This window comes from Sus scrofa, chromosome 2 (genome assembly GCF_054392235.1).
Source record: "Sus scrofa isolate SSC_HxYL_T2T_F1_AM1 chromosome 2, Sscrofa_HxYL_maternal_Yorkshire_Landrace_v2.0, whole genome shotgun sequence".
Lineage (NCBI taxonomy): Eukaryota > Metazoa > Chordata > Mammalia > Artiodactyla > Suidae > Sus > Sus scrofa.
In genome coordinates, this window is record NC_139384.1 from 6,360,607 (window position 1) to 6,382,376 (window position 21,770).

The 21,770-nt window shown below is 58.7% G+C and overlaps 1 protein-coding gene across 5 annotated transcripts; it reads right to left on the reverse strand.

Moving 5' to 3' along the window:
* Positions 1 to 3,502: 3,502 nt before the first annotated feature.
* On the reverse strand, positions 3,503 to 21,145 carry SART1 (spliceosome associated factor 1, recruiter of U4/U6.U5 tri-snRNP). 5 transcript variants are annotated; one of them, XR_014836817.1, is made up of 20 exons: positions 20,757 to 21,145; positions 18,640 to 18,697; positions 18,197 to 18,252; positions 17,406 to 17,532; positions 17,175 to 17,280; positions 16,841 to 16,918; positions 16,631 to 16,730; positions 16,405 to 16,547; positions 16,080 to 16,283; positions 15,240 to 15,364; positions 15,029 to 15,162; positions 14,786 to 14,919; positions 5,579 to 5,768; positions 5,353 to 5,463; positions 4,995 to 5,082; positions 4,398 to 4,488; positions 4,192 to 4,327; positions 3,910 to 3,999; positions 3,687 to 3,808; positions 3,503 to 3,586 (listed from the first exon to the last, which is right to left on the reverse strand). XR_014836817.1 is itself a non-coding variant. In XM_005660675.4 (20 exons), exons 1-20 carry the CDS (start codon positions 21,067 to 21,069, stop codon positions 3,568 to 3,570), a joined length of 2,409 nt encoding a protein of 802 aa, XP_005660732.1. In that variant the 5' UTR covers positions 21,070 to 21,145; the 3' UTR covers positions 3,503 to 3,567. The 5 variants fall into 5 exon arrangements, 3 of the variants coding, with proteins under 3 accessions (XP_005660732.1, XP_003122565.3, XP_084866814.1); XR_014836816.1 differs by having other exon boundaries at positions 16,080 to 16,286; XM_005660675.4 differs by having other exon boundaries at positions 5,579 to 5,752.
* Between the last annotated feature and the right edge of the window lie 625 nt (positions 21,146 to 21,770).

Below are 21,770 nucleotides of genomic sequence, written 5' to 3' on the forward strand. Positions count from 1 at the left end.
GATGAACTCCTGAGAGAATGGAAACAGCTCCAGAGGAGAGACCTGAGAGGCAAGGTCCTGAGTGAGGAGGATCTTGTCTGATGTGGGGGTGTTTCTTACAAAGTCAAAATAAGGGCCTGGAGATTAAAAGCATAACAATAGGGAGGAGCAGTTAGAACTCCAGGGTTCTCAAGGCTTCGCGTAGCCCGGGGGGACACAGATTCGCTGACCAAGTTTAGACTGTTACCACCCACACGGAAATGCTACGGTTCATCTCTCAAAGAACAGTGTGTCACTTCCAAGCTGGTGAGAAGAAAGGCATTAAAACTCAATCACTCAGAGAGAAAGCAAAGCAGCAAACCAGTAGAAAGCAGGACAAACACCAAGTATGACTCGGGAGTTCCCACTGTGGTGCAGCTGTGGCTTGGATTTGATCCCCAGCCTGGGAGTTTCCATATGCTGTGGGTGTGGCAAAAAAAAAAGAAAGAAAAGAAAGTATTCCTTGTATAGGAAAAAAAACTACTGTTTTCATTTAAGCAGAAAAAAATTTTTTTTCTAGACCATTTTAGGTGATTCATTGTGGTGGTTAACTTTGTGTCATCTTAACTGGGCTCAGGGATTCCCAGATAGCTGGTGAGACCGTGTGTTTCTGGTGTGTCTGTGGGAAGAGATTAGCTTCGGGAGCAGCAGATGGAGTCGGGAAGCCCCTCACCCATTCGGAGGAAGGAAGGAGGGGCAGGGCGCTTGCTGGGTTCAGCTGGGACAGGGTCTCCCGCCCTCAGACGTCCTCCCCGCTCAGGCCTTCAGACTCTGAGACTCCCCGCGTCTCCAGCTCGCACACAGCAGATCTGGGAACTTCTAGCCTCCAGAATCCTGTGGCCGACTCCCACATCTCCTCAGGTATGTGTTTATGTGCCGTCGGTTCTGTTTCTCTGGAGAATTTGGACTCAGAATCTCCGGAGGGCGCCTGGGCCTCCAGGAAATGAACTGGGTGCTCTGGAGAGGGGGCGGGGCGAAGGCAGGGACCCTGCCCGGCTGGGGATCGGAACTGGACCTGAGCCGACAGCAGCCTCGGGCTGGGTACCTGGGCTTCAAGGGACTTGGGCAGGGGGTGGGCACAGCCCGGAGGCCACGCCTGCTCCAGATGATCTGGCTTTAGGGCCAACGTTCCCATCGCCAGACCCAGAAGAAAGGGCCCCTTGGGGGCTGGGCTTGGAGAAGGGGCCCTGGTGCCCCAGGGAGGGCGCCGACTTCTGTAAACTAAAGCCGGACTCTCAAGAGTCCTTTTGAAGGCCATGCGGTGCCCTTGCTCAGCGGCTGCTCAGCCATCAGACCCTCAGGGGCCCAGGCAGCCTGTCTGGCCCTGCTCCTTACCTCAGGCCCCACACCGCTGAGCAGCGAACGTTTGTTGAAGTAATGAAAGGATGAATGTTCCGAACTATGCCTCACAGCAGCCCTGGGGCTCCTGAGATCATGTGCCCCATCCTGCAGATAAGAACGAGTGGCAGAGTTCCCGTCGTGGCTCAGTGGTTGACGAACCTGACTCGTATCCATAAGGACCTGGGTTTGATTCCTGGCTTTGCTCAGTGGGTTAAGGATCTGGCGTTGCTGTGAGCTGTGGTGTAGGTTGCAGACTCAGCTCAGATCCAGCCTTGCTGTCTGTGGCTGTGGCGTAGGCTGGCGGCTACAGCTCTGATTAGACCCCTAGCCTGGGAACCTCCATACGCCGCGGGTGCAGCCCTAAAAAGACAAAAAAAATTTTTTTATAAACTCGGTAATTTGGGAGTTCCTTGGTGGCCTAGTGTTAAGGATCCTGGGGTTGTCACCGCTGTGGCTCGGGTTCGATCCCTGACCTGGGAACTTCTGCATGCTGCAGGTGCAGCCGAAAAATATATATGAATTACTCAGGGGTGATTTGCTCTGGGTCAGACGGTGTGTAAAGGGAAAGGCAGTCCCGCTGACCTGGTGCCCAGGGGGCTGGCCTCTAGGCCCTAAGACCTCACTGACCCTCACAGAAGCCTGAGCAGAGGTTTCCCGGTGGGAGGCACCCAGTTCCCAAGGGCTGGGGAAGGGCTGCTGGGGGGGCCCCCACCACCTCCCTGGGTCCCACGTGCCCTGGGGGCACAGGCCTTCCCACCTCATGGGAGCTGAACTGGCTCCCTGCTGCCTTCCAGCCCCCAGTCACCTGTGCCAGGTGGGCAGGCCCAGCCTGGGGAGGGTGCTGGTGTGCACTGGGGTGGGCCTGGGGCCCGGGGCCACGGGACGGGGAGGAAGCAGAGGCTCACCAAGGAGGCTTCCTGGAGGACCCCTCTCAGTCCTGTCCACTACTTACTGTCCACTGAGCCGCAGGGTCAGAGTGCCAGAGGCAGGGTCAGTTTGACCCCGATTGACTGTTAGACAAGGCCTGGCCGTGGCTCTGATGATGGCGCCAGCCTCCTAATGGGCTGCAGAGGATACGGTGTGAGCGACAAGAGCTCGGCAGGAGCCAGGAGATGGCACAGCCTGTCCCACCATTGGACGGGCCTCACGGGTTTTGGGAAGAAAGGACCTGAGAACCCCCAGATCCTAGGCCAAGCTTAGACATCCCACGGGCACCCTCCCTGAGGGATCTGAGGAAGGAGCCACGGTGAAAATTCAACCAGAATCAGACCGCAGACTGAGGTGAGCTCGAGAAGGAGCTGAGCCGACGGTGCTTGGTGGGTTGGGTCTGCCAGGCAAAAACTGTCATCAAAAGCGGTCGGTTAAGGCAACTGTATTTTGTCACGTGCTTACATTCTCCCCACCCCAGGATTATTTCAATCCACTCTCATTTTTTTTAAATTACAAAAATAAAAAACCTGTGAACCATCCGGAATGCGTCTGGGTGTAGGTGGGGGTGGGGCGCCGGGAGCCACCTGTCATCTTCCCTCCATCCAGGCTCTTGCTTGTCCCTCACGGAGCTCGCGCTGAGGGATCCCTTGTCCTGATGAACCTGGACGAGGCTCCCAGGAGGCGCAACGAAGGGCCCCAGTCCCTGCAACCTGGCCACCAAGTGCAGTGACGCTTGTAGCCCTGGAGGCTGAGTCCCTAAGTCCCCTGCCACCTCTTCCCCAAGAGGCAGCCTTGCAGAGGGTACGCGTGACCTTCCACAGCCGGCAGCACCCGTAGGACAGGGCCAGGACTGGCGGGGGGGTGGGTGGGGGGGTGGAGAACTGCCTTGGAGGGTCCCGGCTAGTTCTCTCCCTGCGTCTCTGCTATCTGCGTCGTCAATGACCAGGTTGGGCCTGGCCAAGGCCAGACCCCGAGCCGCCTGTAGCCCAGCGGATGGAGGAAAGGGCTCACTCAGTCTTGGGTGCCAGCCTACGAGGCGGACGGGTTTTGACGGTACAGGGCAGAGCTAAAGCCCAGAGAGCTTCAGCGACTTGCCCAACGGACCTCACAAGTGACACGGAGGCTGCCCGAGGGCCGGGTGGCCGACTGTCCCCCAGCACCACCTGCCCTTCCTCCCGGATCTAACCGTGGAATCCGCACCATGACCAGGGAGGAAAAAAGAAGGAGGGAACTTTATTTAATATTAAAGTCGGGGCGGGGGTCAGAGGGAGGTCGGCTTCACTTGGTGATGGTGTTCCTGCCAGAGAGGAGAGAACAGGGCGTGAGGCTGGGAGCGGCTGGGCCTCCCCCCGCCGCGGGCTGCGCAAGGCCCTGCGCCCCCCACCGCCCCCACTCACGCGTTCATGCTCTTGCCGCTGCCGCTGAGCACGATGTACGGCGTCTTCTGGGCCTTCTGCTTCTCCTGCAGCAAAGCCACGGTGCCCAGGGGCGTGTCGCTCGAGCTCATCTTCTTCAGGAGCTGCGGGGTCGGGCTGGTCACCACCGGCAGGAGCAGGGCCCGGCACCCCAGCCACCCCCAGCACGTTCGGAGGCCACCCCCATGTCCCCGGGGGCACTCACCGCCTCCTCGTCCAGCTTCTTCATCCGCCGCTCCGTCTTCATCTTGCCTGAGCCCTTCCCGTGGAAGCGGTGGGACAGCTGCCGGAAGGCCTGCGACAGGGGCAGCACCACCCGGGGTGAGAGCCGCCCCCGCCCCGTGCCCCGGGACCCCCAGCAGGGCGGGAGACGGGCTGCAGCCGGAGTCTCCATGTGCGCCCAGGAGTCAGGCGGGGGCGCCCTCCCGCCAGGCCTGGGAGGGGACCCTGGTGCCCCCCGGCCCAGACCCACCTCCCGCTCCCTCACCTCCTTGGGTGTGAGCTTCCGGCCCGTCTCGTCCACGTACTCGATCTTGACATCGGGCTTGTAGCCGTCCTTCTCCTTGAAGTCCTGCGTGAAGCCGCGGTACTCCTCCCGCCGGCTGTACTTGTCGTCGATGGCCCTGGCCGGGGACAGAGAGCCTCAGCGCCCCCGCCCTGCCGGCTCCCGCCAGCCCCCGGCCCCACACTCACATCTTGTCCTCGATGCAGTACACGGCCGACGGCAGGGACTTGTTGGGCGCCTTCACCCGGGCCACCTTCTGCACCGTCGTCTCCAGCAGCCCTGAGGGGAGGGGCTGTGAGACTCGGCACCGCCCACCCCTCAGAGGCACCGCCCACCCCTCAGAGGCACCGCCCACTCCTCAGAGGCGCCGCCCCCCGCAGGCCTGACCCCCGCAGGCCTGACCCCCGACAGCACAGCGGCCACTGGGGGAGCCAGCCCATCGTGCAGACAGAGGGAACAGAGACTCGGAGAGGTCAGGCCTCTGATAGGGCCACTGGCCAAGGAAAGGGCAGCACTGGGATCTGGAGGCCAAGGTCCCTGCGCCACCGCCTGGACTGGCAACTCCCCGCCCTCCTCCCCAGAGGGGACGCAGAGCCTCCAGGGACAGAGGGTGCTTTGCAGGGGGTTCTGGGAGCACAGGCGTGGAAAACGGGGTGATGCGGTGCAGAGAGGCGAGGTGCCACCGTGAGGGCCCCAGGGCCAGGGTGCAGGGGAGGGAGAGGTGGCAGAGGGGACAGCGGAGGCCGCAACCGTACCCACCCGTCCCGCCCGCCCCAGCCCCTCACCTTTGTTCTGACACAGAAGCAGGGCAGCTGCCAGCCCTCTATTCACGATGGGCTCCTCATCCAGGATGGTGGTGGAAGAGGCAGAGAACTGGGGGCGGCACACGGGGAGGGGATAAGCAGGCCACACGGGTCACCCCACCCGCTACCAGTCACTCCACCCCCACAACCGTGTCCTGTGCGGGCACCAGGCCCCGCCAACGAGGTGCCTCCCTGAAGCCTCAGGATGACCTGGGGCTGGCACACCCCACTTCTGCACAGGAGGCTGAGGCCCCAGAGCCGCCGTCTGCCCCCAGCCCCGGCCCCGGCCCCGGCCCCATGGCAAGGGGGTCACCCGCATCGTCCCGGGCCCCCGCCTCACATCTTGCTGCTGCTTCTCCTCGTCCAGGTTGACTGTGCTCCAGCCAATGTTCTCCTCCCCGTCGGACTCGGAGCCGCCGTTGGCCGAGCGCTCCTCGTCCCGTTCAAAGTCCTGCAGGACAGAGACCCGGCTCAGCCCATCTGAGCGCCGAGGCGGCTGGCGGCCGACACTGCCGGCCACGCCAGGGCCCCCTCCCCGGCCCAGCCAAGAGCAGAGCCGGACCCACCATGAGCTCCTCCTGCTCCTCCCGGTTGCCGGCCAGCCCGTAGGTGGGGATCTCCCCCAGGGTGCGGCAGAACTCGGACGTGGCGTTGAACACGATGGCCCCCTTCCGCTCCGGGTCCTCCTCCTCCTCCCAGCCCCGCTGGCGAGACTCCAGCCTCTTCACGATCTCCACCACCTGGGGGAAGGAGCGGCTGTGGGCAAACCCGGAAGTTTCTGGGGTGGTGCCATAGAGACCCAGCAACCCCAGACCCTCCCCGGTGGCAGGAAACCAAGCCATTCCCACTGCCCACAGCGGCCGGACAGATGTCTACCTGCTCCCGAGCCCTGGGCTGCTCTCTGCTCTGCACCCGCGCCCGTACCACCGGCCCTCGCCTCGGCTCCGAAGCCGCCTACGGCCCCCAGTGCCCTTTGAATCAGTACCGGCCGGTGCCAACCCCTCTCCAAAGCACCTCCGCTCACTGCCGCAGCCTCACACACATTCCCGCAGGCAGGGCCACTCCTGCCACTGCTCTGCCACGCACTCTTCACCTAACAAACTCCAGTTTTTCAAGACTCAGCAGAAACATCCCTCCTCCCGGAACCCCGGCCCTGACGCTCTTGCACCTGCTTCCAGCGCTGACTCCACCGCTGCCCCCAGCCTGCCTTCGCCCTGCTCCTACCTCAGGTCACCCTCCTACCTGGCAGGGCTCCGAGGGCCTGATGTTATGTCCCCTCCTGCCACATTCACTGTCCCCTCACTGTGTCACTCCCATCAGCATACAGGGATGGCCTAGGATCTCCCCCTTTTAAAAACTCCTCCCGGAGTTCCCGTCGTGGCGCAGTGGTTAACGAATCCGACTAGGAACCATGAGGTTGCGGGTTTGATCCCTGGCCTTGCTCAGTGGGTTAATGATCCGGCGTTGCCGTGAGCTGTGGTGTAGGTTGCAGACGTGGCTCGGATCCCGCGTTGCTGTGGCTCTGGCGTAGGTCGGTGGCTACAGCTCCGATTCAACCCCTAGCCTGGGAACCTCCATATGCCGCGGGAGCGGCCCAAGAAATACCAACAACAACAACAACAACAACAACAAAAAAAGACAAAAGACAAAAAATAAAAATAAAAAATAAAAAAATAAAAACTCCTCCCTCAGCACCTCAGCCTTCCTGCTCTGCTCCCTGACAGCATACGCGAGAGAAGCTTCTAGTCAAGTGTCCACTTCTGCACCCTTTCCCTCCATTTTTGTATTGCTTTTTGCCTTTTCTAGGGCCACTCCCGAGGCATATGGAGGTTCCCAGGCTAGGGGTCTAATCAGAGCTGTAGCCGCCAGCCTACGCCAGAGCCACAGTAATGTGGGATCCGAGCCGCGTCTGCCACCTACACCACAGCTCATGGCAACACCGGATCCTTCACCCACTGAGCAAGGCCATGGACCGAACCCGCAACCTCATGGTTCCCAGTCGGATTCTTTAACCACTGCGCCACGACGGGAACTCCTATATGACATGCTTTAACGAGCACCATCATACATATCACTGAAATCCCTTCAGGCCTGCCTCGGGGGTCTCCTCCCCACAAAGCTGTGGTCATGATCCCCAGCTTTCTTCATAGTTTTACCACGTCCAGATCTATCCATGACCAGCCTGCTATTTATCAGAGTTCGTGTAATCTGAATAGCACCGTATGATTCCGATGGTTTGTTTTAAAATATTCACAACTTGGAGTTGCCGTCGTGGCGCAGTGGTTAACAAATCCGAATAGGAACCATGAGGTTGCGGGTTCGGTCCCTGCCCTTGCTCAGCGGGTTAATGATCCGGCGTTGCCGTGAGCTGTGGTGTAGGCTGCAGACGCGGCTCGGATGATCCCGCGTTGCTGTGGCTCTGGTGTAGGCCGGTGACTACAGCTCCAATTGGACCCCTAGCCTGGGAACCTCCATATGCCGAGGGGGCAGCCCAAGAAATAGCAAAAAGACAAAAAAAAAAAAAAATTCACACCTTGAAGATTAATCTCAACACGAGTGTTTCGCCACAGAATGCTATGCCGTGACACGACATCTAGGTGTCGGCTGGCACGCTGAGGATGGATTTCTCCTGGCACCACGCGTACCGCAGCCAATGCAACCCGACCTGATGCTGACACTTCTCCGAGGCGCACGGAGCGTGGACCCCAGAGCCGCGTGGAGCCCACCCGCGTTCACGCCACAAGGGTGTCAGTGCCTTCCCACTGGTGAGGCGCCTCCGCACACCCGTGAGAAGTGTGGACAAGCGTTCTGGCTGCTTCACGTCCTCACCGACACTTGACATTGTCAGACAGACATTTCTGGCAAACGCTGTGGGTGTAACAGCGTCGGTCACTGTCACGGTTCGCCCTTCCTTGATCAGCATGCGGTGGGGGGGGGGGGTTCCCTCACTTCTGTGACCTGCTTATTCTGCTTATGGACAAATATCTTTTCCATTTGGTCTTTTTTTTTGGCTTTCTAGGGCCGCACCCATGGCATCTGGAAGTTCCCAGACTAGGGCTTAGGTAGGAGCTGCAGCTGCTGCCCTACAACATAGCCACAGCAATGCCAGATCCGAACCGCATCCGCGACCTACACCACAGCTCACAGCCACGCCGGATCCTTAACCCACTGAGCAAGGCCAGAGATTGAACCTGTGTCCTCATGGATACTAGTCAGATTCATTAACTGCTAAGCCACGATGGGAACTCCCTCCATTTGGCCTTTTTATATTTATATTTTAGGAAATCCTTGTCTTGAAATAAGACAGTCACAAAAAGACACATGTATGATGTATGACTCCACACGTAAGTGGTCCCTAGAGTAGTCAAGGTCATAGAGACAGACAGGGGAAGGGGGATGCCAGAAGCTGGGGGGAGGTGAGAAGAGGGGGTTAGGGTTTGATGGGAACAGAGCTACAGTTTTACAAGATGAAAAGTCACGGTACTGGATGGTGGGGATGGCTGCGCACAAGGTACCACAGAACCACATGCTTAACAATGGTTGAGATGATAAAGCTTATATAATGTGCTATTTCGACATAATAAAAAAGGGAAAAAGAAACTTTCTCTACCACAAGGTCAAAAAAATAACTTTTCTACTTTGTTCGCAAATATTAAATTTTCATTTACTTATTTTTTTAGGGCCACACCCGCGGCACATGGAGGTTCCCAGGCTAGGGGTCAAATCAGAGCTGCAGCTGCCAGCCTACACCACAGCCACAGCAACGCCAGATCTGAGCCATGTCTGCAGTGTACACCACAGCTCACAGCAACGCCGGATCCTTAACCCACTGAGCGAGGCCAGGGATTGAATCTGCGTCCTCACGGATACTAGTCACATTTGTTAACCACTGAGTCCTGACAGGAACTCCCTTAAATTTTTACTTTTAAATTCTAATTTATCTGTAAGTGAATTTTGCACAAGGTGTGCATCACAAACCCAATTTCCCATTTTTCCAAAAAGGTAACTAATTGTCCAAACAACCTTTCGCACTGGGAAACCATCTGTCCTGTCCAGGACTCTGTTTCTGGGTCCCTCTACTTGATCTCAGCCCTGTTTTATGACAATATCACACCACCTTAATTACCACTTTATTATAAAAACTTAATATTTGTCAAATCCCACCACCTTATAAGTTTCTTGGCTATTGTGGACTCTTTGATCGTCCATGGGTCTTTTAGAATCACCCTGCCAGGCCCAACAAAAATCCCTATTGAGATTTTTATTGGAACTGCATTTAACCTATGAATTGAGAAGACAGACATCTTTACAACATTGGTCTAACATCGTCGCTATAGAGAGAACCGTGTTCTCCCAAAATACGTAGGTGGGAGCCCTCGTGTCCGGCGGGACTGCGCGTGAAGCCAGGGCCTTGCGGAGATGATAAAGGTCAAATGAAGTCGTGAGGGCAGGCACTGTTCAATAGGCTGGTGTCCTTACAAGAGGGGGAGACACCAGGGATTAGCGCACAGAGGCCACGAGAGGACACAGTGAAGACAGCCACCTGCCAGCCTCAAGAGAAACCAAATCCACCAGCACCTTGATCTTGGACTTCCAGCCTCCAGAACGCTAAGATTAAGTTGCTGTTGCTTAAGCCACCAGTCTGTAGTATTTTCTTAAGGTTGTCCTTGGTAACTAAAACAACGTCTCACTTGATGCCTTTCGAAAATGGACCATAATCTCCCCATAAGATCTTGCATATCATTTACTCCTTTTTATTCGGCTGCAGTGCCGAGTATTCTTTATCCACACCACCTGCTCCTGCTTGTCCATGTTACTTATTACCCACACTGCTGTCAGAAACGGTGTCCTTTTCTTTTTTAGCCATGCCTGCAGCCTATGGAAGCTCCAGGCCAGGATCAAATCCGAGCCACACCTGCAACCTACATCACAGCTGAGGCAATGCCGGATCCTTAACCCAACGCACCAGGCTGGGGATGGAATCCATGCCTCAGCAGACACAATGCTGGATCCTTAACCCTGCTGTGCATAGTGGGGACTCCACAAATGGTGTCTTTTTAAAAATTACACTTTCGATCTCTTGCGGGTAAACAGAACCACAACGGACTTTTGTCTATTAATCCTGTGTCCAGCAACCTCGCTAAAGCTGCATGATCTGACCCCACTTCCCACCAGCCCATGGACGGAGCATCAGTGACCCCACGCTGCCCAATCCCAAGGTCAGTCCTCGCCCTCCTGACACCCAGACCCTCTGGAGCGTGCACCACAGCCGCCCGCACCCTCCCCTCCAGACCTTTCTTCACGTGGCTCTAGGACGGCGCCCAGTCCTCCTTCTCTGCCTCCCTCGGGGCCCTAGGTCCTCTTCGTCACCCACACTCACGATCCTGGTGATTCCATCCAGTCCTCTGGCTTTACATCCCATCTACACACTGACGTCCACACCTACGTCTCCCATCTCAGCCCCTCCCCTGAAGTTCAAAGTCACATATCCCACCGCCTACACAGTACCAATCACCTCCGGAAAGTGAGTCTCAAAACTCACTCAACCAAAAGCAAACACTTGCTTCTCTTTCCTCTCACACCTGTTCCCCCCATGGCTTCCTCATCGCAGTAAATGGCCGGGCCAGCAGCCAGCTGTTCAAGCCAGCATTCCCGAGAGCTGCCTTCTCTGTCCATCTGCATCCATCAACAAGTACTGTCAATTCTCCCCTCAGGCTACATCCCCAACACAGCCACCCCTACTGTCTCATGCTGCCACCCTGGTACAGCATCACCTCCACAACGACTGTAACAGCCCTCCTCTAACGCACCTCCTGCCTCCCACCTGTAACCTTTTGATTCTTTCTTTACACACCAGCCAGAATGATCTTTGAAAAAAAAGAACCCAGATCAAAGCCCCTGATGGCTAAACCTTCACCACGACAGCAAGGCTCTGCCTGCCCTGGCCTCTGACCCCCACGAGTCCATCTCCTGCTCTTCTCACCATTCCCCCCCACTCATCCCCGATGTTCAGGGGCGGGGGTGGGGGGGGGTGGCGGCGGTGGCGGCGGTGCAGGTGCCAGATATTCTCTCATATGAGCTGCGCCCCGGTCACCTCGAGGCTGTTTTTGTTCGGCCCTGGCGTCAGCTGTCACCTCCTCGGGGAGGTCTCCCCAGCCCCCAATTTATTTATTTATTTATTTTTTGTCTTTTTGCCATATCTTGGGCCGCTTCCCGCGACATATGGGGGTTCCCAGGCTAGGGGTCGAATCGGAGCTGTAGCCACCGGCCTACACCAGAGCCACATCAACACGGGATCCAAGCCGCTTCTGTGACCTACACCACAGCTCATGGCAACGCTGGATCCTTAATCCGCTAAGCAAGGCCAGGGAATGAACCGGCATCCTCATGGTTCCTAGTCAGATTACTTAACCACTGAGCCACGAAGGGAACTCAGTCCCTGGCCCCCAATTTAAAACCGAGCACCCTTCAGCCCTCCTCACTGCCGTCTCCCTGTGCCCGTCCTCATGGTGGGCCCCGCCACCTGCCGCTGTGCTTTCACTTTTCCTCATCTGCTGAGGTCAGCAACGTCTGGGTGCCACTCTGCAGTGGGCGCTTAACAAACACCTGCCATGAATGAAGCGCTAACCATTCCACGGTGTCAGGGCCTCTGGGAAGGCAGAAGCAGCCCCTCTTGTCCCCAGTGGCAGCAGCAGTGACTGGCACGCAGTGGCTCGGACTGTTCCTCCTTAGATCTGCCACTCCCCTCTCCCCGCCACGGCTCTCCCCACCTCTCCCCTCCTCTTCCCTTAGAGACCCCCACGCCCCAAACCAGCCATCTGCTGACTCTGCCAAACCAGAGGGTCCCTGACCCCTCACCTCCTTGGCTGCTCCCTCCAGGGGTCACCCTCCCGCCCTGACCTACCATCACTGATGACCACACCTCCACACACTCGCTCTGGCTGCCGTGTCCCCTCTTTCCGGCTCACGCACCCCACTAACCTTAAGCCAGTGACTTCACCCTCACTGTGACTCCAGTGCACGTCTTCACAGCTGTCACCCCCCCTTCTGTGATGTCACCCCATTCCTGCGACATCTCCTCGCCCAGCCTGGGTTCTGTATATGGCAGAGTCTCTCCTTTGCAAACACTTTAACTGCCTTGTCCCTCTCTCCCTAAAAAAAACCATCTCAAATGATCCTACTGTCACCTACTCAGTTGACTACACACAGCTGCTGAACAGGCTAGAGCATCAATGACCCAAATATGTGCTGGCCTGATCCCTCTTCCATTCATGACCACGCCTCACTCGTGGGGGATATCCGCTGACCTCCAGTGAGCAGTCAACACTGCCCCGCAGGCCGCCTGACTCCACTCTCCAAAAACGTGCCCTCTCCTCAATCCTGTAAGTTCTCTCCTACCCACCCCCAGCCACCTCCTCCTGAGAAACAGGAACAATCAGACCGGAGCCCCCGCCCAGTGACGTGTACCTGCCGTCCCCTCCCCGACCTGCCCTCCTGAAATAAATGACCATGTGACTGGCTTCTCTCCAAGGCCACCCTCCCCCTGTGCTCTAGGTCCCATCCCCGCCTGCTTTTTAAAGATGTGCTCCTGGAAACACTCCTTCTCTCCATCCTGATCCCTCTCTCCTGATTGGCATCAAATACACTCTAGAACCTCCGCTACCTGAAAAAACTTCGAGGGTATAAAAACTTGATTAGATACTGGTTAAAACAAAATAAAAACTAAAAAGACATTTCGGGAGACGATCAATGTTTTATAGCGCTCCCAGCATCTTTTAAGCGACACGGCCATCTCCGAAAAGAACTGCCTTTACTTTTTGAGAGGCCTGGTGAGGTACTCGGCAGTGACCTGCCACGTGTCTGTAACTCACTTCCAGTGGATGAGAAAACTCTAGAGAGAGAAGACAGCAGTATGACTAAAAGCTCGTAGCCACTGAATCTAAGAGGCAGAAAAAGCACATTCACTGTAACATTCCTCCAACTCTTCTGCGTGGAAATGACTTGGTGCGTGGGGTGTGGCTTAGGTGCGCTTATAACCTTCTTCAGTGATTCTCGGAGTTCCCGTTGTGGCTCGGCAGTTAACGAACCTGACTAGGATCTGTGAGGACACGGGTTTGATCCCTGGCCTTGCTCAGTGGGTTAAGGAGCCGGCGTTGCTGTAAGGTGAGGTGTGGGTCACAGACACGGTTCGGATCCTGCGTTGCTGTGGCTGTGGTGTAGCTTGGACTAGACCCCTAGCCTGGGAACTTCCACATGCAGCAGGTATGGATCTAAAAAGACACACACACAAAAATTTCCCTCGATGATTCTAAGGTGCGGCCAGGCTGAGAACCACTGGGCCCCATAACCTTTGCAATCAACCCTTTCAACCGTAAGCTCTATTACTCTGGAACATAATTATTAATGCTATTAATCATTAACTGTGGAAAAGGAGATCTTCAACTCGCAGGCCTTTCAGCTACTGCCCATTCCCCGCCCCCTTCCGAGCAGGGGCAGGCAAACCTGGCCCAGCACCTCCTCCTGTACCAAGCTTCCCTGGCACGTGGCCGTGCGCGCCAGCCCCGACGGCTCCTCAGTGGCTGGGACTGAGACCCGGGCCTCGGCTATCTACTCTGGGGCCATTAACAGAAAGCGCACCTGCCCCTGCGCTAAGGAATCGTCCCAAGCTGCTGCCCTCTCTTCCTCAAGTCCTGTCTCTCCTAAATCCTCTCGAAGCTCCACTGTGCCAAATGGGACCTCCGCCAGCGGGGTCCTCTCCTCGAAACCCCCCTTGGCTTCAGGGGCGCCTCAGTCCTGTGGCTCCCCCCCTGCTCTGCCCTCCACCCCGTGGCGGGCACCCCGGAGCTTGCTGCTGCGGCCTCGCCCCAGCCCCAGAGTCCCCTCAGTGGGAGGTACAGGGTCACGTGTGGACTTCTGGGGTCAAGCTGTTCAAAATCCCAGCTCGGCCACTTACCAGTCAAGTAACCTTGGGCAACTTGCCTAACGCCTCTGTGCCTCAGTTTCCTCATCTGTAAAACGGAGATAACAGAACCTTCCTCATAGGCCGTCGCTGTGAGCATCACATGAACCAATGCACAAAGCGCCGACGCGGGGCCTGCACGCGCCCTGTGGGTGTCAGCAGCGACCACGGCCTTGGGCCCCATGGACCTCTCGGCCCAGCTCACACCGCCAGCCCCGCACTCTGCTCCAGCCTGCCTGATCCTCAGACCTCCTCAGGTCATTTCTCCAAAGGACACGTGCTGTCCCTACAGCCTGAACGCCTGCCGGCCCCACCTCCGGCCCCGACGCTGGGCAAGGCGGGCTCCTCTGCGTCACTTCGGTCGCAGCTCAAACGTCGCCCCCGAAAGGTCCCCGGCGCTGAGAGACACCCTCCAGGTCCTCTCACGCTGCCTGCACGGCTGATCCCCATCAGAGGTGACTCTGCTCGGGTTCATGAGGTCGCCGCCATTTCTGCCCCCGGGAAAGGCAGCTCTGTGAGCACAGGGGCCCCGGGCCGTCCTGTTCCCCAGGACTCCCCAGCCCTGAGACCGCGCCTCACTCACAGGAGGCAAAGAGCACACATTCCGGAGGGCAAGATCCAAACCCTCAAATACGCCACAGTGAAAACCCCGCAGAAACCTAGAAATCTACCGACAACACAACAAGAACCGAGAGAGGCTGCCCAGTGGAACGCGGGTGCTACAGACGAAGGGACAGGAGCACGTGCTCCTAAGGACAGGCCACCACACACCCACCCGTCCCCGAGGGCCCGGCCTCCCTCCGCAGCCCCCTACCTTCTCACCGCTGTCCCGCAGCTGCTGCAGCTGCCGCAGCCGGCGCCCCTTCTCCAGCTGCTTCTGCAGCTCCAGCTCGGCTTCGTCCTCCTCCAGCACCTCTGGGGACCCGGATCGCGGGGCTCCGCCCTCCTCTGGTGGAGACACAGAAGTCGCCTGCCTGCTCAGGTCCTCTCCGGGGCCCCGGGCCCCCCAGGCCCCCGTCCCACCCCCTCTGCCCCCTCTCAGCCGCTGGGCCCTCACCCTCGTCGCTGATGTCCATGTTCTCCACACGGGTGTCATCTGACTGCGGGGGCAGAGGCACCGGCTCCTTCTCCTCCTCCTCCTGGGCCTCCTCGTCCGCCTCGGGCACTCGGCGCCGACCCCGGCCCCGCAGCCTGTGGGGAGAGGCCTCCGGGTGAGCTCCGGCCCCGGCCGGCCCAGCCCCCCACGCCAGGCCCACGTCTGAGCCCACCTGGAGCCGAAGTCCCCGTCCTGAGTCTGGTCCCCGAGAGGCAGCAGGTCGTCGGCCCGCACCACCACCTCCTTCTCCTTCTTGCGGATCTTCTTCACCCTCCGCTTGGTCTTTTTAAAAGTCACCTGGAGGGAGGAGAGCAGAGGAGACGCGGTTTCGGGGAGGCTGGCAGCTCGGGCCCACGAGAAGGCAGGCCGCTCTAGTGCTACCCTGGGCCGGCCATGGTCCTGAGCGCCTCAGCCACGTGAACGTGACACAAGGTGTGGACGCCCCTCACTCCACCTGTGAGATGAGGAAACCCGAGCTCAGAGAGGCTAAGCGCCTCGTCCAAAGTCACCCAGCCTCCCAAGCAGGAGAGCCAGGACCCTGCATCCCGGGAGTCCGGCTCCAAGGTCTGGCTCTTAACCACTGAGCCAGGCCATCTAGCGAGCCAGCTGCCCACCTGCTATTCAATCTTCCCACATGCAACATCTACTGACAGCTACGGACTCAGCGCTCAGCACGCGTCACCAGTCCTTGTAGCAGCCCCTTACTCGGTGGCTCCTGTCACCCGTTTCAGACCAGAGCTCAGGCCTGTCGCTGAAAGACTCACTCTGTGTATAGACTGACTATGTGGCAGAGCCTGAACAGCAGCACAGGGCCACCTGGCTCACGGTCTTTGCTCTGTGTACACCCACCGCTGCCCTGCAGCACCAGGGCTGCCGGTTACTGCTTGTCCACAGGGACTGAGCACCAGGCCATAACGCGACCCTCCCACCTCTGCTCATCCTGGTGGCACGCGATCGCGGAGGGGAGGCAGGATCACGACCGATCGTGTGCGGATGGGGCCCCAGGGCTCACCATCTCCTCTGGCGTGAGGTACTCAGAGGCGAGCCGTGGCCCAACCGAGCTCAGGGACTGAGCCTGCAGCCGCAGCTTGGCCCGGATCTCTTCCAGCTCCCGTTCCCGGAGGCCGTCGGCCACGCCGCCCTGCTCCAGCCGGAAGGACTGCGGCCGCTCGCCCTCGAGCTCCTCGTCGTACTTGGACAGGATAGAGCGGGGTTTCTGCTGCAAAGCAGGAAGTACAGGTTGGGACCTAGCCTGACCCCCGAAAAGCCACAGAGCCACCATCGCCTCAGGGGCTCCTCGGCCGCCACCGCTGCCGCCCTCTGTGCTGCCGGCCTGCCTGGGCCAAGTCGTCCACGCTCTCGTTCTCCGCGTACGGCGAGTAGTCGGGCTTCCTCTTGCGCAGCTCCACGTTTTTCTCCGCCCGCTCCTTGTCTAGCAGGTTCACGTTCACCAGCACGTCCTCCTCCTCCTGCAGCACCCCTGGAGACGAGGCAGACGCAGCAGCCGGTCACGCGCGCCCTCGGCCCGGCCCGTGCCCAGGCGGAGCACCCCGCTCAGCCCACCTTTGTCCTTGAGGGTGAGGATCACCGTCTCCCCCTCTCGGAAGGCGTCGATGGCGTGCTCCACGGTGAGGCCCTGCAGGTCCCGGGCGCTGTACAGGTCCTAGGTGGAAGGAGGGGTCCAGCTCAGCCGGGAGCCGACCCGCCCGGCCCTGGGATCCCAGCACCAGGGATGGCAGCCCCCCGCCCCCCCATCAGCTGCTGAAGCCTCACCTGCCGCCTCTGCTCGAACTCTTCCTCCACCAGGGTGCTGACACCAAACTCCTGGTCCATCTCCTCCAGCAGCTTGGCCTACAGGACAGGGAGGGGGTGACCTCTGACCTCAGGCTGTTCGGGATCTCCAGAGGACACGGGGCCTCACTGAGGGGGGAGCTCAGAAAGCACATGCCTTGCAGACAAGCTGCCGAGAACCCAACACAGGCACCATGGACCATGGGCCTCCTACTGCTCTGGGCCCAGCCTCACTTCTCCAGGTCAGCCCCTAGCCTCACCAGCCAGTCAGGCCACCAGAGGTGCTAAGCCACACCCCAGCTGCCCAGGACCTCACCCTCTTCTCTGCCAGGTCCTTCTCCTTCTGAAGCTGCCGGCTCCTCTCGATCCAGGCTGCAGTGTCATCCAGCCAGGGGTCATCCTCCCCCAGAGTCTTTATCTTCCTGAAGAGGGGCGAGAGTGACCCTCTGGGGAGCCAGTCCCGGCTCCCCGACCCACCTTGGCAGCTCCTCGGCGCCTCCCCAGGCCCCCACCCCACCCCCCAGCCTGCCCAGCTGGGACCCCTCACCCCAGCTTCTGGTTGAGGAGGCGCTTTTCTTTGGCAGCCGCCAGCTTCTCTCGGAGTTCTTCTCGCTGTCGCAAGGCCATGGGGTTGATGACATCGGCAGTCACGGGCTCCTCCTTGGTGCCCGCCTCTGGAAGGGAGGCCCAGACGTGAGGCTATGCCTGCCCATGGCTGGTGGGGAGAGGAGGGAGCCACTCACGCTGCCCCTTCCAGCTCAGGGGCCAGAAGGTCCTTCACCCCCCCACTCCCACAGGATCCCGCACTCCCGTGTCACCCCCCAGGCCTTCCTCCAAACCCCCTCTGATCACATTTGTTTTGGGGGGGGGCATGCCTGTGGCATACAGAAGTTCCTAGGCCAAGAATCAAACTCTCAACACAGCAGTGACCTTAGCCACAGCAGCGACAAAACTGGATCCTTAACCACTAGACCACCAAGGAACTCCCCTCTGATCATACTTTTAAAAAAACCGCAAAAACACACTCAACACCTACACAGGCCAGGTTAGTGCACAGCAACTGTGCAGATCTCTCGGCCCGTCTAATGCTACCTCACAGCCAGCGTGAGGTTGTGACGCCAACTGCTCCAACAGAAAGAAGGAGCTGAGTCCCGGATCCGCGTCACAACAGCCAGGAGGGCCCCGCCCCGTGCCCATCGCAGCAAGCACGCGCACACGCGGGACCATGACTGGTGCTGAACCTGTGCCTCGGCCCCACTCTCCTCAAAGACCGCTTCAGGGGGCCTCCCTCTGGACCCGACCAGCCCGCCCTCCCTCCCTCCTCAGTCCCACACTCACCCTTCTTGACGGCATTGACTTCCAAGGGTTTCAGCCCCAACTTTGCCCGGAGTTTACTGAAAACAAGAGACAGACGTGTTAGAAGCCGTCGAAGAAATGGGGGCACTGAGTGCACTTCTGGACAGACGGGGTGGGGGGTGTGAAAACAGGACGGGGCTGAGGGTCGAAGGGTCCCAAACCGAGGGCCTGACCCAGCGCTCAGAAGAGCACTGGCCTCCGAATTAGGCGGAAGGCCTGGCCTGCCCCTACCCAGGAAAGTGCCATCCTTCCTCTTGGGTCTTAGTGTCCACTTCTGTAATGCAAATCGTTGGCTAAGATGGTTTCTATGGCACTTCCAAATCCCAAGCAGAAGGCTCTACGATGAGAAAGCTTCACCCACCTGCTGCCCCCAAAGCTGCCCGTCTCAGAAGAAGACACAGTAGCATAAAGGTGACAGTACTCACTTGGTCTCCTCGATGCTGAGTGACGAGGCATCGCCCGAGCTAGTCTTGGAGCTGGCAGCTGGAACAAGAGAGAGAGAGGCTCAGGAGCTGAACACGGGGCCCAGAAGCCTCATCCTTGGCTCCAGCCGCAGGGCTGAAGGTGAGGGTCCCCCATCTGCCCCGAGACATCAGGGAACAGCAGCCTTCCTCCATCCCAGGGGCTCCTCCTACCTGACTCCCAGTCTGTCGACACACCTTCTGATCCAAAAGGTCCAACCTGCCACATCCTTCACTCTGCCACCTCTCCACCTCTGTGTATTCTGTTGTTACAACCTACACGGCCCTCTCTGGCCTCACTCTGATTAGCAAGATGCTATCCAAATGCAACAATCAGAGGCCGGAGTCCTGATTCCTGATCAGCACCAACTCCTCTCCCCTGCACTCCACAGCATGGTCACGGCCATCTCCAGGTCTGTCTTTGCTCACAGGGCAGGGCCCATGTTGGCAGCATATCTGTGTTCTCTCTGTGTAATTCACACAGTCAAAAAATACACTTACTGGCGCCTGTGCTGTGAGGATGCTACAGGAAATAAAGCAGCGCTTCTGAGCTCTTTCACCCACCTCATAAACAGCAAATGTCACACACAGAATGCCACACACAGAAGCTGGACGCCATCGGCTGGAGCTCCTCCCTCCAGCATGGCCACCTCGCAACCTACGTCTTTCCCTCCCACCTAACCTGGACCCTGAATTCCAAGCACCTCCATGCTCTCTCCAAGGTCGCCAGCCTCCTTGTCTGTAAATCCGATGGATTCTCTGCCACTCTGGTTTTGCCTCATCTCCTGTGGTGTGTGACACCACTGATCACGCCCACAGATCCCATGACATGAGATGCTATGGTATTCTTGCTTTGGGGAACATCCAACCTCCTTTTTTGTACCATCTTGCTCCGCCTGCTACTAAAACGTAGACATTCCTGAGGTTCTGCCCCCGACCCTGGCTTCTCAATCCTCACTCTCTCAAGGGACTTCATTTGCCATTGAACCCTTATGACTCTCAAACTGCTCTGTCCTGCCCAAGCCCTGAGTTTCCCCATGTGCCTCATGCAACACTCCTCAAAACTGAATTCACTGTCTCTCTCCAAAAAATCTGCTTCTCTTCCAAACTCAACTTCCGTCGACAACACTACCACCCACCTGGTCACACCAGCCAAAATCCAAGGACCATCCTCAATTCCTTCTTCTCCTTCCCACTGTCATCCAAGTGCTTAAGCTCTGTCACCTCCTCCTCCAAAACACCTCTCCAATGGGTCAACGACTCTCCATCCCGCTGCTGCTGCCCTGGTGCCAGCCATGGCCAGTCCTTACCTCCTCTATGGGTCTTGACTGCTCTTTACCCAGTTCTCAACACAGTGTTCTCTGTGATAACGTGAATACGACTAACTCGCTCCCCAGCTCGAATTCATGGCTCCCTATTACTCTTGAAACAAAGTTCAAAATTTTTTGTTTTTTGTTTTCTCAGGGCCACACCCTGGCATATGGAGGTTCCCAGGCTAGGGGTCGAATTGGAGCTACAGCTGCCGGCCTACACCACCGCCACAGCCACGCCAGATCCGAGTTGCACCTGCGACCTACACCACAGCTCAAGACAGTGCAGGATCCTTAACCCACTGAGCCAGGCCAGGGGTCGAACCCACAACCTCATGGTTCCTAGTCGGATTCGTTTCCGCTGCGCCAGGACGGGAACGCCAACAAAATTCAATTATCTTAACAGGCTTGCAGGAGCCTCTGTGTTCGGACCCCTGCCTCATGTCTCTGCTATGAGCTCTACATAACCTGCCCAATACCAGGTGTCCTCCTGCCTCTACACACGATGGTACCACTCCATGCGTTCACTCGACACATTTAGCGAGTGCCTGTGATGTGCCAGTTAAGGAAAACAGAGAAAATCTCCACCTTCACGGAGTTTAGCAGAGAAAGCCAACCCTTAATCCCAAATAATCAAAACAAGACCCTTCCAAATGCGCTGACGACGGGCCTAGGGATGGCTGGGCCTGTGGGCTTGGCCTCCATCCCCGAGGCCCTCCACCCTGAGACCCTCCCCATCGCCCCGCCCCCTGCCCAGGCCCCGCCCCTCACCGGCCTCGTAGCCTTCATCTCGCTTCTCCCGCTTCACGCGGCGCTCGGAGGGCTCTGTCTGGCTACGCTCCCGCCCGTGCGTGCTGCTGCGGGCCTCCGCTTCGGCCCCGCGCCGCCCGCTCCCGCGCTCGCTCCCACGCTCCCGGCTCCGCTTTCGTCGTTCGCCACCGCTGCTGCCGCCGCCGCTGCTCCGGTGCTTGTGTTTTTTGTGCTCCCGGTGCCGAGGCGGCTGCTCGGTGGCGCTCCCGGTGCTCGCTCCTGCCGTAGTCCCGGCCGCCTCCTTCTCCCCGCGGTGCTTCTTTGACGACCCCATGGTGGTAGGTCCACCCGAGCCCCGCCGCCGCCGCCGCCGCCGCCACCGCCGCCGCCGAGCCCCGACGGCGCAAAATGGGAACACTTCCGGGTCGGGCCCGGCTGCGCCGTCGCGTTGCCGGAAACCAAGAGCGGCTGCTTCCGTCCTTTGCCTCGGAGCTGCCCCAAAGGCTCATGGGAAGGCTGGGATCGGGCCCGACTGCGCATTCGCGGCCGGCTCTGGCCGAGCGGCGGTCTTTGACATAGTGGTCGGATTGCGCGTGCGCTCAACCTTGAGGGGCGCGTTCGAGTCCGGGGAAGACCGTATCCCAGAATTTGAAGGACCTAGGGCCCATCTAAGCCAGCATGGCCTCCCTGGCTTCCCTCCGCTTGCACACCCTCAGCCACGGGATGCTCACTGCAGCGCCCGCCGCTCCAGCAGAAGTCCTCCTAGTAGACTCCCTGGGGTCGTGGCCCATCAGGTGTAGGAGGACGGAGCACGTTCTGCTCCTGAGACCCTCAGCTCCACAACCCAGCCTCCTCCCAGCCCCCACAACTAATATTGTCTGCAAACGCTGCCTTCCCACGGTCCCTGAATTGGGTTTTTTTAACGTGCGCTTTGACTGCTACGGAGCTCGAGATGGGCCTTTGCATGCCTGTGAACCCCTGAAATCGAACGCAAAATTTAGCACATCGGGGGTGTGTGTGTGTGTGTGTGTGTGT